At 36.8% G+C, this 18915-nt stretch overlaps 1 protein-coding gene across 1 annotated transcript in view; it reads left to right on the top strand.

Annotated features, from left to right (window-relative positions):
• The first annotated feature begins 486 nt into the window (after positions 1-486).
• Positions 487-18915, top strand: part of SPAG16 (sperm associated antigen 16) — a 435834-nt gene continuing 417405 nt past the window's right edge. Inside the window, 5 exon segments of the mRNA XM_009285141.1 lie at positions 487-556; positions 4815-4888; positions 5329-5427; positions 11005-11132; positions 17088-17225. Of these exon segments, the coding sequence (XP_009283416.1) occupies positions 487-556; positions 4815-4888; positions 5329-5427; positions 11005-11132; positions 17088-17225 (509 nt within the window).

Here is an 18915-nt window from a genome sequence, read left to right as displayed (position 1 = left end):
TGAATTCTGCAACTTTATCTCAAACTCCTAAGAGCCATAGCATGTATTCTCCACAAATGTATAGGATATGGTATGCTTCTTTCCCAAACTTTTGCCTGGGAAAACTCCTACTCTTAATTAAACTTGAACATACTGCAGGAAGTTAATTTAAGCCATCAGTCCCACAGGACTGAGCTCAGGTGATCCAGCAAACACCTGTTTCAGCTACAAAAATGTTTCCTCTGAAGAAGAAATTAGTCCCTTCTTATGAGATTGGAGGGAGTTTTTCCCTCCCTTCTCCTGTTGTTTTCCTTCCATTTAAGTAAATGCAGTATACCCTAGTCAGAAAGGTCGCAGAAGCCAGCGGGGAGGACCTTGAGGAGACACCGAGGCCTGCCCCGGCTTCGCCAGCGACCACCCTGGAAACCTCCAGGAATCTCCTCACCCTCGAGCAAATCTCCTCACGCCCCCCGCGGTCCTCGCCGGCGCCGCTCCCTCGCTAGTAAAATGCGTGAGAAACTTCGCCTCAATTTAAAGACAGCACCCGTTGGGACCTCCGGCGGCAAGAAAGTGAAGTGTGAGTAACGCTAAATTAAATGGCCGCTGGGGGTCTGCCACCGCCCCGCCCCAGCGTCTTTCGCCGTGGGAGGGGGGCGGGGCGCGGGCGCCTCTTCTCGCGAGAGGCTGCCCCCGGCAACGGCACGACGCGACGGCGGGGAGGCAACGGCCATGGAGTTTATCCTTCCTCCTGCGGAGTATTTTCCTCCTCCTCGTCTGAAGCGGGCGGCTGGGGGGGTGTGGGGCGCCCCGGGGTCCCGCCGGTTCCCCGCCTCAGGGGGCGAGCGGCGCGGGCGGGCCCGTCTCCTCAGTGCTCCTGCCTTCCTCTGGGTGTACTTGTCCTCCCCAGGCGGGGGGACCCCGGTGCCTGCCTCGGCGGCGGCTTGGGGGCGGTCGGGCAGGGCAAGGGCAGCGTGCAGCCCTGCCTGTGCCGCTGGCTGCTCGCTGGGAGCCGGGGCAGGACCGTCGCAGCAGGAGACCCGCGGGTTGCCAAGTTTTATTTCATAGAATAAGGGGGGGGAAAAAAAGCCAAAAACCCCCAAGACCTTGTTGCTGCTTTTTGCGAGTTACTGCCCCTGGAGGCTGAAAAGGGCTAATATGCGGGGGTGTTTTTTCCTGCAGAGACGGTAGGATCTTGCTCACTTTAACGGGGTTTGTTTTCTTGGCTGTTAAAGAGTCCCTGGAGGGACCCTTAGGAAAAGTGGGGTAATTTTATCCTCCCCTGCTGATGGGGCAGTCTAAGCAAGAGTTAAAATTCTGAACTGAAAGTCTCTTCTTTGCCTCGTTTTAGTTGTTGATCAGTCAATGACCCAAAAATATCTACCGAGGAGTGACAAGCCATGTCATTAAGACTCAGTCCCAATGTGCTGTTGTAAAAGGTGCTCCTTTAATTTCCCCGTGCCTGCCACACACAGTAACTGGCCAGATAGTTGTGTTTTTCTTTAGTATTGTGTATGACTAAGATACAAAGATTGTGATACAATAACCTAGACATAATTTTGTTTGCTGTGGCTTCTAGAGGAAAAAAAATCAGTTTGAATTCTTTTCACAATTGAGTTGTGGCAAATTGTGTTAGAACTTTATGGCTTTTAAATGTGTAATTTTTGGTCAGACGACCCAAATTCCAGTTTTGTCACTAGGTCAGATTAGCTCTGTTTCGTAGCTGTGAGCTGCCAAATCAATAGGATCTTGCGAGCTTTGTTTTAGAGGCTAAATAATCAGAGCTTAAGTGTTAGGCCCTACCAGTACCTTAGTTTTTCCTGCCTTGCTAGACTTAAGATGTAAGCCAACATAAAAGCAATAAAAAACGTGGAATATTTGCCTTAGTGAGCTTGTGCCTCAGTTTCTACCTCCTTGAAACTGCCCAGCTGTTTTCAGTGTGGTGTACTTAAAGCACTGCATCAGCACATGTGTTAAAATAATCGACACAGTGTTTGTGGCAAAAATACAATCATTTTAAAATCAAATTCCTCTCTTTTATTGTATACCTGGCTATGATTTTTGGAAAAAAAGAGGAAAAAAGTAATTGGGAGTTTTAAAGTAATGTTTTAGTCTGTGCACAGTGTTTGCAGTGATGCATTAGTTTAGACGATAATGGATCGCAAGTAAGGTCAGGTCAGTAGAAAATCCAGGAGGAAAAAAACAGTGTTTGAAAGTGTTTTACTCCTCAGGGTTATACTGCAGTGATGCTTCTATCTGCATTGAAAGATTTGACAAATGTAGAAAGAAATAGTCAAGATGGGGAGAAGGATCATTTTTAGCCCATACAAAAGATAGCTTTAGAAAAAATAAGTTTCTGATCAAATCACTAAACATGGTATGAAAAATCGCTGGGTACAGTATTTTATTTAAATGCACTTCATTTAAATTAATTTTAAGTTGATAAATACTGTGCTATAAAGTAATGAAGAGGCTTTGGAGTTCCAGAGAAGTATGCAGATATTTATTTTGTACATAGAATTACTACATATATACGGAAATTGTCCCCTGCTTCATACAAAAAAATGTTCACGCTATACAAAGATGACCATGCTTTTTAAAGTCTCATTCTTTAAAAAGAGCATGTGTAGTCAGCTTGCTAGTGCTAGGATATCTTAATCTAATTTAAAAAAGGATTTTTTTAGAACATTACCCTAACTAGTCAGTCAATATTACTGTCTTTTATCTTGACTTGCCTGCTGCAAGCAGCCTTCTTGCTTTTTCAAACAATAAAGGAAACCTATCCCTCCTGCTTTGCACTCGTGCCTTGCTGCTGTTCCCTTTTCTTCTGTAATCAGCAGTTCAGGTGAACTTTTCTCCCTGTGAGTTGAAAGAACGAAGTCCAGGAATTGGGAGCTGTTTCATTAGGATGTGGTCAGACATGGATGTGAGGACCAAAACATTCCTGTTGTACTGGGGAGCAGGCAGACAATTGAAAGGTAGCCTGATGCCTGCATCCCTGATCATTCCCTCAATTCTGTTGGGTCAGCTCTTGCAAGTCATGTCTCAACGTGAGCTATTTTCATCTGTGTTCTCTTTGCTTACCTTGGTGAACCCACATATGGTCCTGGAGTACCATGCTGAGAAAAGGTGCATTCATTGAACCACGTAACTTCTTTGCCCTCCTGTTAAAGTCAGAAGAGTTAATCCAAATTTCTTCTGGTGCAATAGAGAACAGACTAAGGCCTGTTAAATCTAATATTTGGGGGGTTCCTTCCTTCCCTCCCCTCCCCCCCCCCCCCCCCCCCTCCCCCTTATGAAACAAAGCATAGTAAACATTTTTTGGAGATGAGTTTCTGCGTAGTTCAGGTTTTAGAATTAACATTCCAGAATCAGTCAGGTTAGAAAATGATGCTTTTGCAGAGAGCGAAATTTGAGATGCAGAGAGGTGGTGACTTGAATTCAAGTCCTGTGTTCCACATTGGCAGTCTGTCATGCAGTAATTCAGGAAGTAAATTTGGGGGCACATACATTACAGGCATTTGCTTTCATGTACTAAGCCTATATAGGAGATTCTTAAGAAGTGTTCATGCCAGTTTCCTATTTACATATACAGTTTTTATAGTAAGCATGTAGGGTAATTGGGTAGTTGGAGGTACGCAGATGTACTTTGACTTGATTACTGAAAATTACACATTTATTCACTCAATTACTTCCCTATTTGGTTTTTAAGTTTAGAAGAGAAAATGATATCTCTCCAACTTCTATCTCAAACCTCACATCTCTGTAAAACAAATGGTGGTTATTCTTTTTTGGGACATGATCTTCAGTTTTTAGCCTTCTAGATGGTTACAATTTAACTGATAGTTTTGTTGATGCTGGGGTCTTGAATGCAGATGATACTTTTACATACATATTGTACTGTGAGAACTGTAGCAAAAGGCCTGTTTTCTAGGAGAATAATTCAGATTTGGGAAACGATGCAAAGCTGGAAAATCATGTATCTTTTTTCTCTTTATATATAGAAGTTACCATTTAAATTTGATGTGTGTGAAGTACTGAATTGCCAGCTTTTCTTTCCTTCAGAAGTTAATTTCTGGTTTATTTACACGGGTCACTTGTAGGCTAACTGATTTCCTAGGGAAACTGTCAACAGAGCATTCTTGCTAAAAACGTTTTTGTTATACTTTCATGGGCTGTGAGGCTAGTGGATGAAAAAATGTTTATTTGGGTTTCATTTTACACCATTTGTAGTTATTTTTAATGAAAAGTTTGCCTCTAGAGCATTTGGAGGAACTGTAGATAATTTCCAAATGACTTTTTACGTTTTGAAAGTTCCTTTTTATTGTAGCTGTGTTGTAATTAAGGCACTTGTATCAGCTTCCATAAATGGTCCTCTAGTATTCGGTGTTTGATCTCAGATGTTCGTGTTTGAACTCTTACATCTGAATTTGATAAAAAAATGCCAGTCTCTGAGAGCATGAAGCTTCTTATGCTTAGAAGCATGAAGTGTGTGGAAATCTCAGTGCAGTAAGACCCGTATGAAAATGGATGATTGTGTGAGAGCAGAATTTAGCTACTGTTTAACTCGGAACAGTGCTTGACTTCTAACTTTAACAGATCTGATGAGGCAAATTGTAATGGTGTTTAAACCTGCTATAAAAACTTTGAATCTAAATTCTGTCTCTGTGTGCACATAGTTTTCACTGGAGCTAGGCATGTTCACCTAAAGGCTGAAAGGAGCCTTGAAGTGTAAAGTCTTGTATCAAAAAGAACAAGGGTGAAGGTGGTGATAACAGATTTATAGGTGGTTGGTTTATGATACATTTTTTTAACTTGGAACTCATCACATGCATCAGCTGTTTCAGACTTAACAAAATCTGCAGAATTTACCATAACAGATGACTCTAAAGATGATTATCAGTATGAAGAGGTAATTTACTAATTTGATAATCTTCAGATATATGTGGTAGAGCATTCATGTTTCGTTCTTTTGTTTTACTTCATCAGTCACAAAAACATCCTAGGAGAAATGACACAAATCTTCTTTTATGAAGTGTGATGATGCTAGGCATATCTTTATTTTTCAAAAGAAGATTTAGTGTCGGTTGATTTATTATGTTTTACTTTTATTTGAATGTTTAACATTGGAATGTTAAATCTTTTATAAAGATACAGGTATTTCTATTTAGAAGTTTCAGCTTATTTATAATGAATATTTCAGTTATGTAAATTCTATTTAAATAGGGCAAAATATTATTTTAACAAGAACGAGATTATTTTCAGTAGTTGTACTGGGAGTGGAAACGGCTGTATTCTGAAAGAAAGATGTATAAAATATTTTGATACCTAACTTTAAATCATTTCATTTAGGTTTCAGCAGATGATGAATTTAGTCTTCAGGAAGATGATGAGGATCTGTCAAAGGCTTTGCAGACTATTCAAGAGCAGGCTGAAGATGCCCAAATTTTAGTAAGAACTTCCTAAACATAATTCAGTTGGCATTAGTGGCTTAAAATTTACACATAACTTATTTTAATTATGAAATATTTGTGTGGAAAAGATTGTTTCTTACTTTGAAGTTTCTAGGGGTAAATGTATGCCACAGTGGAAAAATCAACTTATGTTTCCTGGGTTTCATCTTCCTTTAACTTTTGTTCATTTTATGTTCTGTAAACAACCTGATATTGCAAATACAAGTAACAAATATATAGATAGATTATTTAAAATATATTACTGTTATTACAATGTATCAGTACTTTAGGGTTTGTTTCTTTATCTGAGTAGATTGAATGAGAGCGTGATCCCTGACACAAGAAAGAAACTGCATATGCTTAAGACCCACAGAAGCTTGTACTCGAATACCTTGCTAAAGAAGATTATTCATATATTGAAAATAAAGAATGGGCTGTTAAGCTACGTTAAATCAAAATATTAATGAAATTATCAATCATTTCACACAATTAGTTTTTTAAACTTCTTACATTTACAGTTTGTTTTCAAAACAGTCATGTAATAGTTCAGTTACACAATGGGATTGTTATATTGCGTTTTCCAAAATGTGATTTACCTGAATTTACTTGCTTATAACAATCTAATGGAAAAGTGCTTTTCCCTGCTGTGTTTCTAATATCACTGCTATCTTATAGCCTCATTAGTAAGCTATTGTCATAGTCTTCATTTTGCAAAAGCAAATGATTAATAATGAAAAGGTAAAATTATCTGAATGATTCTTAACATCAAAATGGAGGAAAAATGTGCTTTTTCTTCTGCACTAATGCATATCAACAGTTCAGTTTTGCATTTTAGATCAAACTTTGAATGAAAACTGACAATACCAGAGTCTTATGTGTTTTGAAACTGAATATGCCTGAAAATTAAGGGAAAGGTGGCAGAAGTTTTAAAGACTGAACATGCTTAACCAAGTAGTTAAGTAGTAAAGACTGGACTTACTTAACCAAGTAGTGGGAATTCTTAGTGTTCTTTAGGGATAACTGAAGTTATGTCTGTTTTACTGTGTGAGTTGACATTCAAATAGAAAGTGAAACAAGGAAGAAAATTTTTAATCTATTAATCTTTTGACAGTGCTATATTTAAAAAATCTTTTACCTCTTCATTGATTTATTGAACTTTGCGTGGTAGGAAACAATATGCTAATATCTATCCCACTTAATCAACTGAAGAAAGTGTTACCTTTCCTTAAAACAAAAGAAGAACGTGTGTGCTTAAACTCAAATTCTCTTTGATTTTGTGCTTATGCTAATAAATGTCCGTCTTCTTGCTTCTTGACTCATTATTTGGAGGTTTCATTTTTTCCATAATTTTGAAACTGAAATAACATTTCCAGCCTTTAGACAGAAAGACATGAATAGAAAAATGTTTTAATACACTTGCTAGTTCCTTGGCAGCTTTCATAACGATTTACTGTATATTTTGTGAGGCTCAGTGACTAGATTGTTTGATGCTAATTCACTGGAAAAATCCAAGTGCTGCAGTGGATGCTTTTGCTGACCCAAGTTAGAAGCACTGTTTCCTGTGAATTAATATTGAATTAATATCCAAACTCTTGAGCGAAGAAGCACAGCAGAAGGCTGTCTTCACATGATAAATAATTGGTACACTTTTTCAATCATTAGCTTCTAATCTTGGCTAAAATAGGTTAGATTAGGTAATAACCCCATTCCAAGTGCTGCAGTGGATGCTTTTGCTGACCCAAGTTAGAAGCACTGTTTCCTGTGAATTAATATTGAATTAATATCCAAACTCTTGAGCGAAGAAGCACAGCAGAAGGCTGTCTTCACATGATAAATAATTGGTACACTTTTTCAATCATTAGCTTCTAATCTTGGCTAAAATAGGTTAGATTAGGTAATAACCATATCCTGGAATAGCTACTCTGTGATAAACATTTTTACGTGATTATGTATATTTGCTGTTCATAGTAACTTGTATACCTAATTCCGTATTAAAGATTGCATTTCAATATTAGATGCAAATCTTTTGGTTAAGGAAAGAAATTATAAAGAGAAGGCACAGATCAAGTTAGCATCCAAAAATATTTAAGCGGTTTGCCAAATGCAGAAACTCAATTTAGAAACTATGGATATTTATAGTAACTACAGTTTCTTTTACGCTCTGTAAAAACGTCAAGTATAACCGGGAAAATCTAAGAAAAATACTTATTTTCAAACTTCCTTCCAAAATAATTAGCACTAATTACTAAATGAAGAAGAGCAAACATAAGCTAATGAGAGATGGCGCTATTCACTTTTTTTTTTTGTTTAAATAAAATGGTGTGTAGGAATTAAAACTATGTTTCTACAGGGGATATTGAGACATGTTTTCGTTCCTTCTGGATCTCTGCATAGGTACCATGAAACCTCTGGTCTTCAAGGAGTTTGGTGAGGCTCCCTTGCCAGTTACAGTTCACGTTTTTGTTTGGATCCCAAGAGGGAAATGAGGGTGATGGAGCTCTAATCTAAGTATCATTTCCCCCTAGTCTGGAGGTGAAATGGCAGCTGATTCAAAATACAGCTGTGCTGGTCAACACATGCCTTGGATAGCAGTGATCCTGCCTGCTGTTCCTGTTCTAGTCATCATTTGTCCTTTTCAGTTGCAACTCGTGATTTTTTTTTTTGTTGTCCTTGTTTTGAGACATTGTAAAGTAATATTAATTATTTTTAAACACAAGCAATAGAGTACTTTGCATATGAAAGAAAATCTTAAGCTGATAGGGACCGTAGGAAAAGGATACAGAACTTGTGGAAAACCACATGAGAAAGCTGGCTGAAATACTCTTCAGTAGTTACAACTATTACATTTTCATGCCAGGATCTTTATTTTCTTAAGATCCCAAATGATAATCTGAAGTTACATTGTCTTTCATTAACCTTATATTTTATGTAGGTTTGATTGATAATTCGTTTGAATGTGTTAAAAATCCTTGAATTCCCTTTTAATATTCTTTTTTAGTTTAATAAGTTTTGCAAGAACATCTTATTTTGTTTTCTAGAGAAATTATTAATTTATCTGGTGTTCATCTTTCTTCATTGGACAGAAATTCTTGAGAGTATTGTGGAAGTCTTTAAGGTTAAACTCTTAGCAATTCATTTATTTTACTGGCCATATTTGCAATCCTTACACTCAAAATGTTTTGAAGATTTTAATTAAAAAAAATTAACCAAGAAATATTTAACAGATATTTAACAAAGCAAATATTTAGTTTGTTTATTTTGACTTAATGGTCAGAATCCTTTAATAAGGTATTTTTGTCTGTATAGCTACCATAGGGTGTCTGTTTGCACCACATTAATAGATTGTATTTTCCTCATTTCTAAGTAGGTAAATATATACAAAAACTTACTGTTATGCCATTCTATGGGTAGTCATCCAAAGTTAAGATTAAGTTAAGGTGGTTAACCTAATGTCACTCTCAAAGTCTGCAGAAGAGCTAGGAATTTAGTTCTGGTTTCCTGAGGTCCTGTTCCAATACTGTGCCTGCTATACTGCATTCATTTTTCCGTATATTGTTCCCTCCTCAAGCTTCAGTTCCTGAAATGATTCTCAGTGCTAGTATCGAGCTAATAAATTCTCTTCTGCACGGATGAAATTAATTTCTATCATATTTCCATTTATTAAGGGAATCAAGCTGTGTCATTTCTTCCAAAGACTGGGTTTATAGATGTGTTTGGGAAACTACAAGCAACGATATTAGGTATTTGCCTCACTTAGAATAAAGAAAGAAAAGAAGCAAGAAAAGGGATGCAGCTGCATGTCTGCAGATGTACTCTCTTTGGTTCTTGTATTACCACAATTAGAAAATAGACCTGTCTGATGTACTGTATCTCTAGTAATGAAAATATGCTAAACATTACATTGCACTTGGCATATTGTATTATTCATAATACAGTGTTACATGGCCTTGATCGTACATGTACAATTCTTTCTGTTTATATTAGCTAGGTTGCCTGGATTAAACACAACATTTTCTGTATTACACAAAATGGCTATGAGATTTTTCCAGTGTAGGGAATGCTGTGTGTTTTTTATCAAGAGAAATGCCTTTATCTCCAGGTAATTTATGCAGTCATGTTGATAGAGCTCCCACTAAGGACGTGAATAAGCCATAAATGGATGGAGTTATCAAAAATCCCTGGCCTTAAAGATTCTTTTTAAATGGATGGAGGAAATAATTTGCAGTCACAGCCTTTAGTATGTCTTGATGAGTATTTCACTGGAATTTTTTTCAGTTTTGCTAGTATTGAAATGAAGAAAAGAAGGTAGGCATGTATGGAAGCTGTTTCTGCTGCTCTTCTCTACAGCGGTATTTTTTTCTAATAATATGTAGCTCACATCATAAAATCTGAGTTTCTTTCAAAAGTGTGCTAAGTGATAGTTGTCAAGCCCAAGTTTGTTCTGTCCTCCTCTCACCAGGAGGACAGGCACGTGCAGTATCTTGTCATAGTAGCCTGTGTTGTTGAGCAGGTCCGTTGTAGCATTGTGCCCATGTGGAGTTCCCAAATGCTGAGAACTTCACATTTAGGTATGTCAAGTCGCTGTAATCCATTTGAAGTCTGAATGAATTAAGACCATCTCTTTGGCTGCCAAGTTGTGGCAGCCCCTTCATCTGGTTATCTTTAAGTGCATTTTGGGGGGGGGGAGGGTAGTCTCAGACTGGGTCATATTTTACTTTTTTCATATCTCTGTGCATCTTGAAATCTCTCTAGGAGAGCTTAATATCAAGCTATGCACTGAGTGGGCTGAATGGGGTTGGGTGAAGGTAAGAAATGTGCATTGCAACAGAAAGCTGTGAAGGGCATTTTTTTCTTTCTCTCTGTAGTAGGATTGCTCTGTTTTGTTTTGATTCTGCTTTTGGCAACTGTGCTTGACCCATGAGCTGATCCTATCTGAATAACTGTCTATCTTGATGGCACTGGAGGAGTTGCATATGAAGCCTCAGTGCACCATCTGTATTCTGCTAACACTTGTAGCGATGTTGTCTGGCAGCTTCATTCAGTGTCTGCATATGGATGTTGAGAAGGAAAGGGAGAACTGATCTTTGAGACTTTCTAAGAGATCTAATGATGGAGATGCAGTTCTTTCAGTGTCTCCATTGCATGCATCATTACAAGAAGAATATAAGCTATTTTACTATCACCTTGGATTTTTGCATTTTTCATTAGATGAAGTACTGATTTTTCTCATCAGTAGATTTGAAGGTTTCTGAAGGGTGCAGGAGTATGAGAACTAACATTTTCTCTCTGGTGAGTGACAGAAGATCATCCATCAGTTTAAATAGTTTCAAGTCCATATCAGATTATGTCAGGTTCAGAATACGTAAATCAGATGATTTTGAGTTATTTCTCTATAACCTTTCACAGACCTTGACATTAGAAGGATCAGTGATTACAAATCTGATCAATAAAGACAAGGGAAACAATTCAGTTGTACTCCGGTAGGTCTGTGACTTTAGATGACCTCAGAAATAGAAGGTATGATAATTACATCTCTCTTGTAGGTTTAATAACAATTATAAAATTTTAATTTCAGGCTTTGCAATCAGTTCTGACTTCTAAGAAATCCGTGTCTGAAATACCTGAAGCGATGGATGACTTCTTCTGCAATTTCCTGGTCAGACTGGGAATGTCCAGAACCCTTGACTGCTTCCAAACTGAATGGTAAAATATTTTAAGTGACCGTGTTACTTCGAGAATTAGGAAGTAGATGCTCAGGATTCAAGTATTTCCAGTATTTCAGGATATATTTCCAGAAAAGTCTTCTGAGTACAAGCCATTCTTAAATACCTAGTGTCTTACCAAATAAATATATTCATGTTGAGAATGAGGATGCAAACCATTGTTTTAAGGACAGACTTTCAAGAAAGCTGACTCTGGGGATCTCCGAAACAGGTACCTTCGAAGGACTGTATGCATTTCACTTAACTCTAGACATTTACAAGCCTGAAGTGGTCACCTGAGGCCTCTTCTGTGACCAGTGAAGAGAAATCATTTTCAGGATGCAACTCATCTGAGTTGTTTAAGCCATCTCCCTTAAGATGAAATGAATTCAGTTATAATTTTTTCAAGTATATTCTTCTCTCCACTGACTAACAATGAAAACTAGAAACCAGCTGCAGTGCAGAAGTCGTTATTGGATCAAATGAGTCAAATGCAAAATGACCAGCATTTCATTTCAGCAGTGCTGAGAAATCATGTGGCTTTATTGTTTTCTTGCTTTCCAGAACCTAGGTGCCTGCTTAAAAACTGAATGTTTTGTAGTATGGTATAGTATTGTCACCTTACTTGTTTGCGTATTTTTGGACATTCATCATAGGTACCTCGTATTTTGAAGTAGAATAATCACAATTTTTGATGCTTGGTAATTTTTGGTACATCAGTCAAAATAATATGGTTCGTTGGTTTTATTCTTTTTAAAATTGAATTCATGTAGTAATCAGAAGAGTAAACTCTTGAGCTGTTGCTATCTTCTTTTCCCCAGCTTTTATAGATTGCAGAGATTTTGTCCATACTTCTCGCAGAAGTTTAAAAATGCAGTTTTGTCTAAATATTCCACTTCCTCCACCACTCTCTTCACATATGGAATCCCACAGGGTGTATACATTTTTAATACTGATTAAGAATGATGTGCTAGGAGTGCTGCAAAGCTTGAGAGGAGAGCTGAATTATTTTGGAGGAAAAGATTGTGCTTGTCATAAAGTTCTATTGAAATACTTTCAGTTACGAGCTTCCTTTGAATCACAAGTTATGTTGGAAAGATTCTGAGAAGTGGAAACAACTCCTTGCGTTATCTTGTAGTCAGTCTTTAAACATCAGAGGTTCAGTGCTTCGTTCATAAGGTCTCTTGGAATTGTTTAATTTGAAAATTAGTAAATTTGAAGAGTTAGAAACATCCTATTTTTTCCTACAAAAGCCTTGAAGCTTTTAAATTTTCTTAGAAATATTCTCTAATGAGGAAATCATTGCTATTGTTTGCAAGGTTGTGATCTTATTAGTGTAGAGCTCACCAATCAGGTGTTGCCTTTGGAATTAATAATGATCTGTTTTTTGACAGCATAACAATGTGACTTAAATGATTCCTTAGAGAATAAGCACTATAGTTCTGTATTCTTTTTCAACAAAAGAACTGATATGAATAGCGTTAAGTTTGAAGAAGTTTAACAGTTTTAATGGAAGAAGATAATTAATACCAGACAGATATAAATAGCGACCTTTTTATGAAACTACAGCTTTCTCTGAAGTGCTTAATCTGAATTTATATCAATGGCAAAATTCAAATTGCTTTTTAACAGGGCAAGAGCAGGTCTTAGGAGGCCCTGTCTTGTAAATCCTTAGCTATACATACTTTTTTCTCTGTAAGTAATATTTTTAATTTCAGTAGCATTACAAATGAGCCTAGCTTCAGGATCTAAGCTTACTGTTTTCAGACTTTTTCTGCATTAATAACTTGTTTCAAAATGTTTCATGCTGGTTTGAAATAGATAATTTACAATATTAATGAAAGTGAGAGCAGATTAGTGTGCTCAGGTTTGTCATTATGTATTGGGATGACACTCTCACTCTCATGCTGTGGTGATCAAGTACTAATGGAATTTAAAATGAGAAATTAATTAACTTTGAGAAAATTTATCAAAAAGCTTGCTTTGAAATAATTGTCTGTCTGAGATCTAAAGGTCACTTAGATTGGACCAAATTATCTGTGTTTATTTCAGAGTTTGAGAAAACATTCTGTTCTATCCAGCTGTATAAAATGTCATGATTATGTTTTATTTTAAGCCAAACCCACTCTTTTTCTATGATGTAATGAATAATTTTATCACGCTTGTAGTGATTTTTTTTTTTTTACTTATGTAGAATTTTGCACATACACTTTTTTCTTCCACTTATACTTCAAGGAACTTAAAATTAGACTTAAATTATTTTTAGAATATCTAATTTACCATTAACTTTTCTATTCCTTTGATACACAAGATTTTGTAGTGCTTTTGTTGCTTATTAAAAATATTGGATTGACAGCTTTGGAGTATGAAGTGCAAGGGCTGATCAACTGTAAATTCACGCGTCTGACAGTCTATACCTCGTAATCCCAAAGAGCTCGCTGCTGCTGGCAGCATGTTGCCAGTCGGATGAGCAGATGAATCATTTGCTGTTCACACATATGCACGGAGCTATCACTGTGATTAGTTAGTATACCCATTGGACTGGTAATCTCTGACTAAGTGTTCCTGGAGACCTGGCAGTGTTTCAGCTTGTGAGTAAAAGGAGAGCTCCAGACTAATTACGGAAACATGATTTGAAAATTCTTTTCTGTTTGATGTGGTTAAAATTATGAATAAACTTACATGACCAAGCAAGGTTAAAAGCCATGTCTGTCTTGTGTATGCCTTGCAAAGATTGCCTGGGTTGTGCATAACAGAGCACATGCAACAAAGCTACTATGTCTTCTCTGAGCATAAAGGTAGACTCATTACAAAAAAAATCCTTTTTGCAGAATGAAGAAAATGGATATAGGTTGTGATCCTCCATGTCACAACTCCCTGAAGACAGTGGAAACAATCTGCTTATTTCAGGCAGACCTAAGTTTCCTCTACTCTGTGTCCTCTTTGGCCTGGAAATCGTATGGTCACATTAATGTACATTGTGCTCTGAGTTCATAAATCCTGAGAGGAATGAGGGTTATCAGTTCCAGGACAGCATCACACTAAAATAGATTCAGTTTTTGCATTAGACTGGCTCAGAACATAAGTGAAGTAGCCTCAAGTTTGACTTGCAAAAAGCTACATGGACATACTTACTTTCTTGCCTACATAACAAGCATAACATGATAATATAAATTTTCTACTTATATGCCATAATAGATTGGAGGAGTACACTAGGGCAAAAAGGTGCTTTATTTTTCTCTGCTCATTTCTTTCTTAGCCTTCTGTTGAAACTGTTTAACAGGTTATCAGTTGGAATGATAATTTTCAGTAAGAAGTTCTTGTAAAAGCTAAAATTTGAAATTTTAATCCCTGAATGCATCTCTACATGAGTTATCCCTTGGTAAAGGATTATCCTGAGCTACATATCAGTTAGTTTATTGTAGGGCCTCTCTGCAACCTAATTCCTCTAGAACTCTCAGAAACTTGAATTTAATGTAACCTATATAGTAGTAATGTATAATTTTTAGTCAGTCTGTACTGGGTTTTGATCATAAAATCATAGTTGACATCTGTTCCTTAGGTTTCCACATTCTTGGTTAATTTTAAATAGCGATTTAAGAATAACAACTCAGTTGTTCTGAAAAGCTTAGCAAAATGCTTGTGTGTGTATGGAACTAATTAATTTAATTTGCATCACAGTTCCCTTCTATAATAGAAAGAAGTGAGAACAATAGCTATTTGGCAGTCGACTAGGTATGTAAGAGTTCTAAAAGTTTTACAAGACTAGGTTGATGAAAGATAATGAGACTTCACAATGCAATTTTGTTGTGTGGTATTCTATTCCATTTCTACTACATGCACAAAAGCCTTCAATTTTAGTAGTGTTCTTAGACAATGGCATAATGAATTTATTGGTATTAATTGTATTTCATTAAAATTGTCTTTCAGAGTTCTTAGCTCTGCTGGAGGCTAAGTTCATCAGTTATCCATGTCTGATGTGTCTTTGTGCAGAAATTTGATGGTTTTCATGAGGTGCAGTTAAGGCATTCAGTGGAGAAATTTTTCTGGCAGATAAAGGAGTATGTAGAATTGTGATCATTTGCAGTGAGAAGTGCCCTTATTTTCAGTATTTCCAGTAGGAATTGTACCTGCTCATCAGTCAATGTTTATTTGAGGGGGGAAGACTAAGCTTCTTTCTTAGTATTAAAGCCTGTTGCCACTGTAATTTGCTTAAGAAAACAAAGTGATGACAGAATGAATTTTGCTTTGGACATGTTCAGTTTAACTTTTCAAAAACCTTTAATCTGCTGGTGGTGAATGTGTCAGCTTAATTCATAGGGATGAGCATTCCTAGAAGTATCCACAGAATGCAGGTAAGGAGCTGGCCATAGGAACATAAAACATTTGGACATAAAATTAAGGGGAATGTTAGAAAATTTTTGGAGGATGTTAAGTAAGAGTTGCTTGTCAACTAAGAATCCCTTATTCTACAAACACTTTTTGTTTCAGCAACATGTTTTATTGGTCTAGGGATGCTGTGCTTATTGTCTTCAAGTTTCAAATCTGCTGCTTCTGTCCAAGTGCAGGAGATAGCATTTAGTATAATTTTTATCTCTAATTACTGCTGTTCTTTCCATACTTCCTTATTGGAAAAAAAATGCACAGATTCAATATATTTTTCCCTTGAAAAGGCAAATAATGTTCCTATTATTCCTTCTGGTGAGTTCCCACCCAGAACATCTTCCAGCTGCAGTCAAGATCAGCAGGGAAGATGATTGTGGGCCTGTAGTCTTTATCTGATGTAAATTATTTATAGCTCCATTGAACCTATGCTGAACTGATATCGCGGCTACAATAGTGCATGATGTCTTTGTCTTCAGTGGGTCTATAAAAGTTCATACCAACTGAAGGTCTTGCTCTTCTGTCTTCCGGGACAGAAGTAAATGAAGAAATAGATGTTTTGTACATGCATGTACTGGATTCTGGAATCACCTCTGCAATGTCTGCTTGCACAGAAGCATCTTACGCTTTTCTGAATCCTTTCTAATATCACCGCTCTCTTTTTTGTATAGAAGATGCTTAGGTACTTTAAGTTGCTCTGTATTTAAATACCTTTAAATTAAGCCTAAAAGGAGTAGTGTCAATGCCTATGTCCTTTTTACTGCCTGTTAGAGTATTCTTAGCTTCCATGGACATCCTACCAAAAGATGGGTAGTCCTAAAAGATACGAGACTGACTGAGTAGACTTTATTGCCAGGGGCTATTGAGATTCCTAGGTTGCTACACAGCATTACATGCTGCTCCAGATTCCCTTTTACTTCTCAAAATGCAAGTTAGTCTGTATGCTTACTTAATTAAAGCAGCCTTCAGGCTTCTACATCATGGAATCATGTTTTCTCGGGGGCTGGTAAAATAGGTAAATACTAGTAAATACAATTAAATAAGGAGAGGGCAGCATAAGTAAATGGGAAGTAATGAAGAAATTTCCTTAGGTGAGCTCTGTATTCCATGTTGAAGATAGCTCATACAGTCATTCATCCAGGTTATCCACAGCTTTGTCATCTTGAGTCCTCAGAAAAAACAAATATCTTGCATATATTTGAGCATATGAGTTAAAAAGGTCTGTGAGTATATACAAATGTTACTTGAACAAGAATATTTTTTCTGTCTTTTATTTAAGCTATTTGGAAGAAAGGAAGGAAAAGAACAATTGTTTAAATTGAAGTACTGTGTTATACAAGACATGTCTCTTGACTGTTAGGAACAAGAATACATTTCAGAATGAAAAGCAGTAAACTAAACAGTGTGGTGGGATAGTACTGTTGCTAATTGTTAATGATCATAAAAGGTAAATGCCTTGAGATAAGTATCTGTGTGATTCTAGTTTAGGTAAATGCTAGCATGAGAAGGGAGCCATAAGTGAAGTGAGAAAAAGGAAACGGAATAAAATATCTCTCCGTTTATTTTCTACTAGGTATGAACTCATACAGAGAGGTGTGTTCACAGCCGAAGATAGTGGATTGGTTCCAACTGTGTATACCCGCAACCAGCAGCTTGAGGCTGAGAATATGCGTTTGAGGAAAGATTCAGAAAACTATAAACTTGCTGCGAAGTATGTTGTTTGGTCTTAATGAAACTTTGATATGCAGTAGTAAATGGCCAGATAAAGTAAACCCAAGTACTTAATGGAAATAATAAGTTCCTGTTTGTTATGCTGGTTGTGCATATTTTTACTTTTAGGTGACATTTGTAATTAAAGTTCAATTTTGTCTGAGCTCTGTGAGAAACCTAAATCTTAATTTCTTTTATTTGTATTTACTGGGCTATAGAAAATAATTTTCAATATGCAGTAATCACAACAAATTACTACAAAGAATCATAAGAGTATAATATGTAGAACTAGAAAATAAATGGTTATGTGCATGTTGTATTAAAATACAGTACTATAAATTACAGCTACCACAAAACATCAACACAGGAAAAAAAAAATCACTATACACTTATCCTTCATTTTTTTTTAATTGCAAAAAAATCTATCGCTCTGGCCCTAGTGGTAAATAATATGTCACTGTAAATTACTGTCATTGATTATACTTGTGTGTACATTGTAGTAGCTGATTTTTCAAGTCCATTGTACTTCAGTCATAAAAGAGTTAAAATATTTAGTCTGTATAATGGAGAGATGCAATAATGAACTACATGTAACATGGCCTTTTCTGAAGAATGATACGTCTGCACATGTATGTGTTCATTGAGAATTTACCCTGAGACCTAATAATGTACTCACTTTGATTTTTTCAGTGCTTAGTTTTAAAATATGGAGCTGTAAAATAGAAAGTTAACTCCATCTCTTTGATTTTCCTCAAGATTGCTCAAACTACTAATTTTCATTTCAATTATTCCTTTACATGAAAAATAGCAACTTGAATCTAATAGTAACGATAATTAAATTATTTTCCAATGGTAATGTTTTATTATATTTTAAATTAATAAATTAATTGGCCATAGGCTAATAGTTAGTAAACAGCTTTAATAATCAAGTCAAATATTGTCCAGTCTAAATGTACTGTTGCACTGGGAGATGGGCCATATAGAAAACATTCCTTTATTTTCATCTGCAGCTTTTTTGGACAATGCATAGTTAGGGGTTGTGTCTCCCCCTTGAGTGGAAGAGTAAGAAGCAGTAATGCATAGTAAAAGGAAAGACAAAATCTGGTCCTTCTGAAATTTGTTATTGTCAGTAGAAATTTTAACAGGCTTTCCTTTCTCTTTTTTTTCCCCCCACCTTTTTTTCTTTCATTTTTTTCCCCCCTGTATGAAGCAGAACATACTATAACAAGGTAATCTGAGCAGATGATGACTTGACTTGACATTCTGCCATATTCAGTGTTGGTGCGGCCTCACCTTGAATACTGTGTGCAGTTTTGGGCCCCACAATTTAAGAAGGATGTGACAGTCCTTGAATGTGTCCAGAGGAGGGCAGCTAAGCTGGTGAAGGGGCTGGAAGGAATGTCTTATGAGGAATGGCTAAGGACTTTGGGTTTGTCTAGTTTGGAGCAAAGGAAGCTGAGGGGCAACCTCATTGCTCTCTACAGCTTCCTGAGGAGGGGAAGTGGAAAGGGAGGTGCTCCCTGGTATCCAGTGCTGGGACGCGTGGGAATGGTTTAAAGCTGTACTGGGGGAAGCTTAGACTGGACATTAGGAAGCATTTCTTTACTGAGAGGGTGGTCAAGCACTGGAACAGGCTTCCTAAAGAGGTGGTTGATGTCCCAAGCCTGTCAGTGTTTAAGAGGCATTTGGAC

Source organism: Aptenodytes forsteri, unplaced genomic scaffold (assembly GCF_000699145.1).
Source record: "Aptenodytes forsteri isolate BGI_AS27 unplaced genomic scaffold, ASM69914v1 Scaffold264, whole genome shotgun sequence".
Taxonomy (NCBI): Eukaryota; Metazoa; Chordata; class Aves; order Sphenisciformes; family Spheniscidae; genus Aptenodytes; species Aptenodytes forsteri.
Note: the sequence above shows the minus strand (reverse complement) of the source record. Positions and strands in the feature narration are given on the sequence as shown.